Source organism: Cololabis saira, chromosome 7 (assembly GCF_033807715.1).
Source record: "Cololabis saira isolate AMF1-May2022 chromosome 7, fColSai1.1, whole genome shotgun sequence".
Taxonomy (NCBI): Eukaryota; Metazoa; Chordata; class Actinopteri; order Beloniformes; family Belonidae; genus Cololabis; species Cololabis saira.
This window is the reverse complement of record NC_084593.1, coordinates 36,349,596-36,359,710: the sequence shown is the minus strand read 5'-3', so window position 1 is coordinate 36,359,710 and position 10,115 is coordinate 36,349,596. Positions and strand designations below refer to the sequence as shown.

At 45.7% G+C, this 10,115-nt stretch overlaps 1 protein-coding gene across 4 annotated transcripts; it reads right to left on the bottom strand.

Moving 5' to 3' along the window:
* Positions 1 to 1,079: 1,079 nt before the first annotated feature.
* LOC133447217 (progesterone receptor-like) lies at positions 1,080 to 10,095 on the bottom strand. Of its 4 annotated transcripts, none has more exons than XM_061725777.1 (9): positions 9,132 to 10,093; positions 8,150 to 8,286; positions 7,816 to 7,932; positions 7,345 to 7,491; positions 7,012 to 7,218; positions 6,402 to 6,546; positions 4,254 to 4,384; positions 3,947 to 4,098; positions 1,858 to 2,146 (listed from the first exon to the last, which is right to left on the bottom strand). In XM_061725777.1, exons 1-9 carry the CDS (start codon positions 9,977 to 9,979, stop codon positions 1,982 to 1,984), a joined length of 2,049 nt encoding a protein of 682 aa, XP_061581761.1. In that variant the 5' UTR covers positions 9,980 to 10,093; the 3' UTR covers positions 1,858 to 1,981. The 4 variants fall into 4 exon arrangements, with proteins under 4 accessions (XP_061581758.1, XP_061581759.1, XP_061581761.1 ...); XM_061725776.1 differs by having other exon boundaries at positions 7,012 to 7,221; positions 9,132 to 10,092; XM_061725774.1 differs by lacking the exon at positions 3,947 to 4,098 and having other exon boundaries at positions 1,080 to 2,146; positions 7,012 to 7,221; positions 9,132 to 10,095.
* Between the last annotated feature and the right edge of the window lie 20 nt (positions 10,096 to 10,115).

The window sequence follows — 10,115 nt, the reverse complement described above, 5'->3', positions numbered from 1 at the left end:
TACGGGACGCCCCACCTTTTAAGCGAAACCACATGGGCATTTGCAGCAAAGAATATATTTAGAAATAAGTGATATCTCAGCGTGTCTTTCAGCTCCGGCCTCGTTCGGCTCCAATTCATTTATGAGAGGGACAACTACTTGTTGAGAGAGGTTGTTCGGGAAATGGGACTTAAAATGGTGGTGGAGGTTATCCAGACTTTTTTTTACCCCTCCTTTTTGAAGAGATTAGGCATCCAAATACTCTGTTACTAAAAAAAAACCTCTCTGAAAGCACTGGGACTTTCTGTTGAGGTCTACAGAAGAAAAATGGGTCGTCCGTCATGCCGACATTTGACATGACAAAATATCTAAAAAGACTTCTCATCCCATTTGCAAGACCGTCAATCAATAAGAGAGCACAGACTTGGCCTTATTTAACATGTAGCCAATTCTGCAAGCTTTATTTACCCTTCCCACTTCCATGCAGTGAGCTGCACTCTCGTGACTTTGGCTGTTTGTTGGTAACCTCGATCAAATATGGACTGAATCTGTGTCCAATTTCATTACGAGGCAAATGTCAATGGATCCAACAGATGTCGTCCTACTTACGCTCATTACCCCGTTGCCGAGTTTCATTTATCTGAGTCACATACCACAGCCACCACTAGATGGTATTCAAACACACACAGTGACTCCTCAGGTCAGCAGACGCTCGGCTTTCTGTTCAGTTGCTGTTCTTTTTTTACTTTTTATATAAAAATGATGAAATAAATCATGCTCCCACCACAAGCAGCTCTGTGATGGGTTCTGGTTTTCTGCAGCGATGTAAATGATGATAACCCCTGTGTGTGTGTGTGTGTGTGTGTGTGCGTGTGTGTGTGTGAGTGGGTAATGCAATTGTACAAAGACTCCTGCCCTCTGACGCTCGTCTGACTAACTGACGATGCTGCAGAAATAGTTGAATCTTACAGTTTAACGGAAAGGAAAAAATAAGTACTATCTTTTCGCCTTAAACTAACAATCACACGCTTCTCCCTCACTTTAGTTTGGTTTGATTACATGTAAAGCTGTAAATATTGTCAGGAATTAACAGACTCTCCACTGGAACTTTAATGTGTAGCAAAACTGCAATGAGTAACCGCAAATACATGATGATGCACAAGAAAGCTTTTGTAAAGAACACTTTTTAGAAACAGTAGAAAAGTTACACAACTATATGAAATATGCACTTTGAAAAAGTGAAACTTGGACAACATTTGGCACCTAAAACTTCTTTAAAAAGTCACCCGTTGCATTTTCTCGACATTGAAAATTCATAAATATACATTCAAACCCGGCTTTAGCTCACTCCTTGGTTTTAACGACACAAGAAATATCAATCAAAAGTAATATCTGTTTCTAAGAGATGACAACGGCTTTCAAATTTTTTTTATATGCCTTCAAGTGAGATAGCTTTGATTGTGAGCATGCAAGTCACAACCGCTTATTAACTGTCAATCAACCGGTGGGGTTTTTTCCCCCCGTCTCAGGTGCACACAATAACATTCATTGTGAAGAAGCGAGTACAGATGTCATGCCACTGCATACAGAAGAAGCTCAGGGGTTGGTGAACAGTCCCCTAGTTGAGAATAATCATTACAGAGAGATGGAGTGGGTGTCATGCCAGGTTTTTGTTGGTTCATGCTGAGATATGTGCATGCAAGTGTTGTTTTTAACCACCTCTTAAAACATCTGATGAGCGTGAAACAGAGAACAGGCAGTAAGGAGAGTGGGGTGGATGTGGCTAGATTACATTACACTGTAAGAATGTGCTGTCCTCCCCTCTGTTAGTGTCCACCTCAGCCTCGCTCGAGCTTACACTTATTTAACTGCATAAGAGCATAAACCCCCCCCCCCCCCCCTCTTGCCATCTCAGCTTTGCCGCACATGGTGGAAGGTCTGGGAGCCGGAGCACGTGGCCCGCGGCCCCGAGAGAGCGCTCGGGGAGACCGGCCGCGTGTGTCTAGGCCGTGTTGTGGAAAAGGATGGGCTTCACCATGCCGGAGAGGATCTTGGGCACGTGGACGCTGACGATCTCTGAGATCATCTCTGGAAAGCTGACGCGCATCGGCAGGGCCTGAGCTTGCACGAAGAGATCGTAGGTGAACTGGTGCAGCTTCCTCACGACCTGAGACGATGGCGGTGGGAGACAGAGGAAAAAAACAAGTCATGTTGTGGTTATGAGCGACTGCGATGCTATCGAAACAAAGAAAGAACAAAGTCAGACGAACAAAGCAGGGATGCTGAAGCCTTGTCTTTTGGTTTTCAAAAGCAACGCCTTGGCATGTTAAGCTCCTCAGACGGGGGGGAAAAAAAACAGTGAAAAGTCTGAGATGCAAGCCTTGTTCTGCTCTGGTCTTGGGTCTGCAGGGCCCTAGCAGACAATCTGTCTGCTTCCCAGCTCACGAGGCCCAAAGCTGAGCATTTAAGAGGTGAAGCTGCTGCAGCTCTGCTCTTTGTTAGCGGGAACCTCACAGCGAGCGGCTCCGCTCGCCCCGCCCCGATGAGTGATGTCAGGGCTTTTTTTTCCTTCTGACAGCTAGTTGTTTTTTACCACAATCCTCAATTTATCTGAGGAAGAAAAAAGAAATTGATCTACACCCCTCTAGTGGCTGAAACCATTTACAGTCTCCCTCCATGAGATATAGCTGTGTTTATGTTGTGTTTGTTCTGTAATTACCGCTAATAGAGCCGACGGGCCAGGAAGGGCTGCAGCATCCCCTCTTTTTATTTGTGAAATTAAGACAGTAATAATAATAATAGTTATGCTGGCAGTAAAAGCGTTCGGCGTTTCCAGAAATAAAAATGTGCGCTATAAGCGTTGCAAAAATCCTTGTAAAGTTTTACTGTGCAAATATAATTATATTCCGAAGTTTTCTCAAGCCTTAATGGTCACTTCATGAGTGATAAATTTGACAAACAGAGAGCTCACAGGCCGGCCTGACATGTTTGTGTATTAAACAAGCTCTCAGAGGATGATTTATTCCAGGTTTTACTGCCGTCATTTATCTTGGCTACAAATGTGCCCAGATGTTTGAGCAAAAGTAACGATACAGTGGATGGATGGTGAAAAAACACGCACTGTGACCTTTTAATGTGTCCGCACATATGCTGAAATACATTCTGCACGACTTTGGAAGTTTTATATTTACCACCGGTGTTGACTCGGCCTGGAATAATATTACACATAAACAGCAATCGTTGTTCTTTTAAGGTTCACTCAGCTTGGGCTGATCTTGATTGAGCATCCCTAGAAAGAGGTTCACCACGCGATGCTGACAGCACCAATAAAAATGCTGCTCTACTATTCCAGCAGCACGCAGTTTTTGTTGTTGTTTAGAAATCTAAAGACGGATCAGGTTAGTTCTTTTGTTGTTTTAATACGTCTCAGATTTCTCTTTTTTCCAGACGAGTAAACTCCCTTTTCCCCTGGGAAAGATGGAAAAGCGCAGCACTAAAACAAAACAACAAAAGTCATGCTTCCGTGCGTTTAAACGTTAACTCAATCACACATGCAGCAGCTCAAGGAGAAGGAAAAGTAAAATAAAAGCATTTTTAACACTCCTCTGCCTGCAGGTGGAGCCAGTAAAGAGGAAATGAAACCTTCATTTAACCCTCGGCCTGGAGGCGGTCGCTCGTGATGAAAAAGGAAAATGCGGTGAAACGATCCAAAGAGGCCCGTCTGAGAAACCAGTTCAATAAACTTTTGCTTAAATTTTGACAGATTGTCAGACAGATTTATCCGGCATGTTAATAATCAGCCATCGCTGCCCTGCTGTTAGCCAAGTTTGTGTACTTAGCAGGGACACCTCGATCCCGCATCGCTTTTTTTCTGCAGAACTTAGTGCTGTTACTAAAACTTAACGTGACAGTTAAGAGATATGCAGATGGGGATCTTGTGTATGCGAACCGGGGTGACATGTATTACCGATTGGAGATAGTCCAGCAGCTGCGTGAGCTGAAACAGTCTCTGCGTGCGGGTGGTCTCCCCGTGGTTGCTGGCCAAGCGGTCCAGCTCCTTGATGTAGGAGGTCCGCAGTTCATCAAAGCAGCGCTGGCTCTTCAGGCCTTCCACCGGTACTGCGACCACAGAGCCAGAACACAACAATAACTCTCCCTGACTTTATTCATCCCCATAAATCGCCTGAAGTATGGCCATACCATACTCCAGTCATTTTTCACTTGCTGAGTTAACGTTTAAGCTATTGTTCAGACGGGATGCCGAGCTGACTCACTGATGCTGAAGAGGACGAGGGCCTTCATGCAGAGGAACTCTTCCTGGGTGACCTCCAGCTTGCAGAACCTTTGGGCCAGCACCTTCATCCGCATACAGTGTTCATACATACTGGACACTTGCATCCGCTGGCTGGGAGGGAGGGACAGGAAGAAAAGGCATGAGAGGGACAACCAGGGGGGTCATGATGAGACGTGTGATCAGTACTCGAGTTGTAAAAAAAAATCAGGGGGGATAGTGGATTTGATCATATGGGGACAGATAATTTGTGCTGATTACAAATAATATAATATATTACAAATAATAGCAGTGACCAAAACACCTGCAGAAATACTGCAGGAATGACATAGCAGCAGTTAAATGCAGCCTTCTGTAAGCTTTAAATATCCACTGGGCTTACACCAAATACATCAAAACACAACAATAAAAACACTTTTCTGAACTTATCAATATGACTCTGTCCTTCACAGGATAAGTAAAATGGATCACTGCAAAAAACCCAAAATCTTAACAAGAATATTTGTCTTATTTCTAGTTAAAATGTCTCATTTTAGTAAAAAAATTGTAATTACACTTAAAACAAGACTCATCACTGGAAAAAACAATAATTTTCAGCTGTTTCAAGTAGATTTTCACTTGAAATAAGAACAAAAATCTGCCAGTGGGACAAGATTTTTTTGCATGTAATAAGAAGATAAATCTTGTCCCACTGGCAGATTTTTCTACTTATTTCAAGTGAAAATGTACTTGAAACAGGTGAAAATTGTCAAATAAGTTATTTTTCTGGTGTTATTTTTCTGGTGATGACTCTAAATGTTGAAATAGCAGTAAAACCACATTTATTGATGAAATGACATAAGGGATGGAAAGGGGGGATGGCAGTTTTACAGGGAGGATGATTTTGACCGTTTTTATTTCAGGGAGGAGGCCATCCCCCCTCATCCCCCCTCATCCCCCCTCAACTCCAGTACTGCGTGTGATGCCAATACACACACATTATATATACATATATATAAATATAAAATATATATATAAATATAAATAATATATATATATTTTATATATATTATATAAAATATAATATATATATATATATACACACATATATATATATATATATATATATATATATATATATATATATATATATATATATATATATATATATATATATATATTATATTTTATATTTTATATATATATATATATTTTATATATATATATATATATATATATATAAAAATAAAGAGAGAGAGGGAGGGGGGGTTAGAGGAATACAATGAATGGCTTCGGAGACAAGATTGGAGTGAAAGGAAGAAGAAAGCAGTAAGAGGGAGAGGAAAATGAGTTACATGGATAATGGAAAAAAAAAAGGGAATGACAGACAGGCAGAGAAAAATGAGGGCCGGGAAGCGGGGCAGGCGTATCCATTACCGGGGAGGTCAGAAGCAGCCCCACAGAGTGACAGAGGTCTAATGCAGGCAGAAGGAGTGTTTTGCTAATGTTGCACAAAATGACAGAAAATTGAAAGCGACCCTGAAGGCGCGTGACTGGCTTCGCCCTTCTGAGCAACACTTTCTCTCAGCAAAGCAACGTGACTGTGATTTGCGTCCGTGCTAAGTTTCTAAATAGTACAAAGAAAAGGAAGGACAAGTCAGAGAGACACTGTCGAGAAGTTGCAAAATTTTCGAAAGGTGAGAAAAAAAATAAAGAGAGAGAGACATCTCAATATTGCAGCAGTCCTCGAGGAATGATGACTGGTTTCACGGAGATGAAATGGAATAAATCATCTGAGGTTGATCCCTCTGCGGCCATGCATATCAGACGCAAAGGAAAGAGAAGAAGAAGAACAGAACACGCTTGTTTACTGTCTCGCTTAAGAAGAGATGTTTATTGTGTGATTAGTCAGTCTTTCTCTGAAGCTCGTATTCCACCGTGTCCTCTCTTTCCTGTGATGATGACAGGCGAAATTTGTGAGATCTTCCAACAGAACTCGTGTCAGCGTGATTATTATCGCTGATTGCATCCAGACAAGCGTACCTTGTTTGATAAAGAAGACTGCAACAAACTTTTACTGACTGTGGCTCGTTCAAGCGCATGTGGATGGAGGATCTTTTTTTTTTTTTGTTTGTAAAGTTATGAAACTTACTCATTGAAGACCAGGTCTGGAGCAAAGTAGAGCATGGAGCAGTCAGTCAGAGTGTAGGACCTCCAGCCCAGAGCGAAGACCATCACCCCCATCCACGACAACTGGATCACTGACATCTGGTCGTCCACGTGCAGGTTGCGGAACCCTGTTCACACAACGTTTGTTATTTTTTTCTTTAATCAAACATAAAGCTCAAGTACAAGTATAAATAATGATCAAATAACTCGTTTTGGCCGATTGACATAATCATGACGTTCAACACAAAGTGGGTATCATCGTGTCCTCTTCCAGCTCTTCCTGCCTTACACATGAGCACACCGCCCTCTAGTGGTTCATATTTGAACACATGTGCCTCCATTGCTCTCTACTCTGTTCAAGCATTTAAGTTAAGCTGGAAAACAAGTCTGGCAGTACCTGTTGTGTAATGATCAAAATCCCGAGGCCCTGCCCAGCGCTGAGAGACTGTGGATGTTTTTAAAGATAAGCTTTGAACACCTTACTGCTCACTTGCTCGGCGTGAGCAGGATAAGAGGCAGCGACGGCAGTATTTCAGAGCGCACCACTCCCAAGGAGTGCCAGCGTCATGTTACCTTGACCCGTGCTGGCTTACCTGGTATCACCTTGGCCCAGCGCACCACCGTGACGAGCTGCCGCTCCCCCAGCTCGTTCAGGCTGGTGAGCAGGGACGCAGGGCTGTCCGGCTCGGCGGGGTCGTGCCCGGCGTTCACCACGGCCGGCTCGATGGACTGCAGGATGCTGAGCAGGGACAGGCAGGAGGCTGGAGACGGGGGGATGCCAAGAGGCCGGGCCTGGTGTTCTGCTGGAAACACATGAACAGGCAAAATGACTCTCACAGGACTCTTTATTTGGTCCTCCCTCTTCACATCTACAACCATGAGGTGACTCAGGATGACACCTGGGCTCCAGCGCCGCTAATCCTCACCCCTCTGAGGCCTGGAAGCTGCGTTTCCGGGCTCCACGACAACAAGCGTCCTTCCTGCCCTGCCTTCCTTTTCTGCCTGTCCCCAGCCAGCCTGCGCTGGCTCCTCCTCTCCGTGTCGTGCCTGTGTGGCTCCCTTCAATCTGCGACCTGACAAACAGGTAAGCGGGAATAAGAAACCTTCATCACAAGTGTTTTTTTCAGCCTATTTTACAAAAGACATGTCGACAATGGAGCTACAACAGACGTGACTGTGTTTACTCTGCAGCTCCCTCAGTGGTTTTTTGATTTGGATTTTTTACGTACACATGTGGAAAGTTCTTGATCACCAACCACGAGGTACTGTACAAAAACAGCTCTGTTCCATCTTATCGTAACAGGAACAGTTCTGATCCGTTAATTTATCCGGCCAGTCTGACTCCTTCCTCCAATCACACGTCAGATATTATTCACCTTCCATCCTTTGGTTCCTACCTTTCAGGCTCATCCCCGACATGAAGCATCTCTTTAAGCGGCACGAGGCGCAGTTTTTCCGCCGCAGCTTGTCGATGGTGCAGTCGTTGCGGCTGGCGCACAGATGGTTCTGCTTACCTGGAGGCACACAGGTGGGCAGAGGATGAGCAGCTCAACGACGGCCAGGCCTCTACTCATAGCAACCACGTGTGGGTGTTTACTGATAACAAATAATTGGCCCCTCAAAATGTCAGGTCACTGCGCCCTGTCGGCAAGTGGGTGTAGGAAATCAAACCCGTGGATAGATGATTTAGCCTGATGCACTCGGGGATGTTTGTCCGAGCGTCACACCCACCTGCAGCCGCCCTCTTGAAGAACACCTTGCAGCTGCCGCAGGTGACCGCTCCGTAGTGACAGCCCGAGGCGTCGTCCCCGCACACCTGACACACTCTCCTGTCCGACAGGTACACACCTGGGAAAAAATCCTCATGTCTGGACACACACACACACAGGCAGAGACACGGTGGTGTTTTTAAAGTGACCATAAGTGAAAGAAGATATATAGCTGGATCATTTAAAAAGAACTAGACAGAGAAAGGGATTTGGGTCACTTGGTCCATCCTCTTTGAAGATTAGGAGCATTAATCCAATTATATATTATGCATTTCCTCCTCTAGTAGGTGATGACATAACAAATGAAGCCAGTTCAAAGGCAGAGAAACTGAATTCCAGGAACCTGAAACCTAAAACGTGTTTTTTTTTATTCAAAGCACATATTATGGAGCAGGTGTTGTAGGCCTATTTCTTGTTTTATAGCAGGTACATTTGACTCGTGCAACCGGTCACAGCACTGTTAGAAACTTTCTGGGAAGAAAGAACTTTGGTTCAGGCGAAGTGCATGTTGAAACAGAGGCAGGACGAGGCCAGAAACAGCGCACCTACATGAATAAGCGTTAACGCACCCGCGCCTGCACGCACCGCGGCTGCACGCTGCATCCCTGCAAATATCACTGCAATAATCCCGCTCAGGAATGATTTATTTGTTTTGGCACGTTGAAAAGGTCCATCTTTGATGCCTATAACAGGATCATAAAGTTATGAAGTTTTAACATGTGACGACGCACTTTATAGCCTGAACTTTTCCCCGAATCCCTTCAGCCGACTGTAATATTTAGTGTACTGAATCATGGCGATTAGACACGCCGTGTTTGTTCTTTTGTTTTCTGATTAGAGGCAGAAAACAAAGACGATTCCAAACTGGAGGAACTGGCATGCGCGCACATGTGCGTAATCACTTAATTTTATATACTTATACACTTAATTTATGGTTTATTTACCTGAAACTGCGACCCGTGTAGTCCAACCAAATTGTAGGTTCGATCTTAATAGTGGAGAAAGTGCTTTGCCCTTGAGGAACCGCGTCCGGGTAACTTTCCACTTGGCCGTACGCCTGTGCCGCGGCCGCCCCATGCGCGCCGGCGGCTTTGCCGCCCTGCTCGGCGGCTCTGCTGTACCACACACAGCTGCACTCCTGCCTGGCTCCGAGAGAGCTTTGCGCACAGTTACAGTACTTGCAGAAGAAAGTCTGTCCGCCGTAGCCGGCCCTGCTGGGCGGCTCGGGTCGCTCGCTGCTGGATGCGCGCTCGTTTGCGCACCACGCAGACGCAGCTCGGGCATTACCGCCGTACAGGCTGGAGCTGGCGGAGAAAGCAGAGTACGCACTGCTGAAAGGCACGACCTCCGTCACCCGAGAGGTCGCGGGGAGCTCCGGTACCGGGTTTGTGAACACGTTTGTGTCCTTGTTGCAGACGAATCTGGATATGAGCGAGCTGCGCGCACCGTGCATGTCGCCGGACCTGAGCGCATCCGCGCAGCCGCTCCGCCGCGCGTCTGCAGGACGCACTTCTCCAAAGTCGCTCAGCTCGTGTGCTCTAGTAGTGCTCGTGTGGGGCAGGAGGAGTCGGTTTCCTTCCGAGTGCATCATGTCACCGGGCGTTCCCAGCTCCGGCTCGGACCACTGGTGACTGAGCGGAGACAGCAGGGAGTCCAAGCCCAGGGACACGGACACGGCTTTACTCAGCGCGATCGCCGGGCACGCGTGAGTGTCAGCTGCATCCAAGCGATCCCCGTCAGTCATGGTGAAATAGTTTGTCGCTCTCGCAGACGGGCTCGCAGGAAAGGCCATCTATAACTTGCTTTTTTGTCCTTGGAGCTGAGGCGGTGCGCTCATGAGCGCACGGCGCACAAAATACAAAACACTTTCCCCCGGCGAGAAAAAGAAAAACGCCTATCCAATGAGACTCCAGTCATGCGTCTCGGCG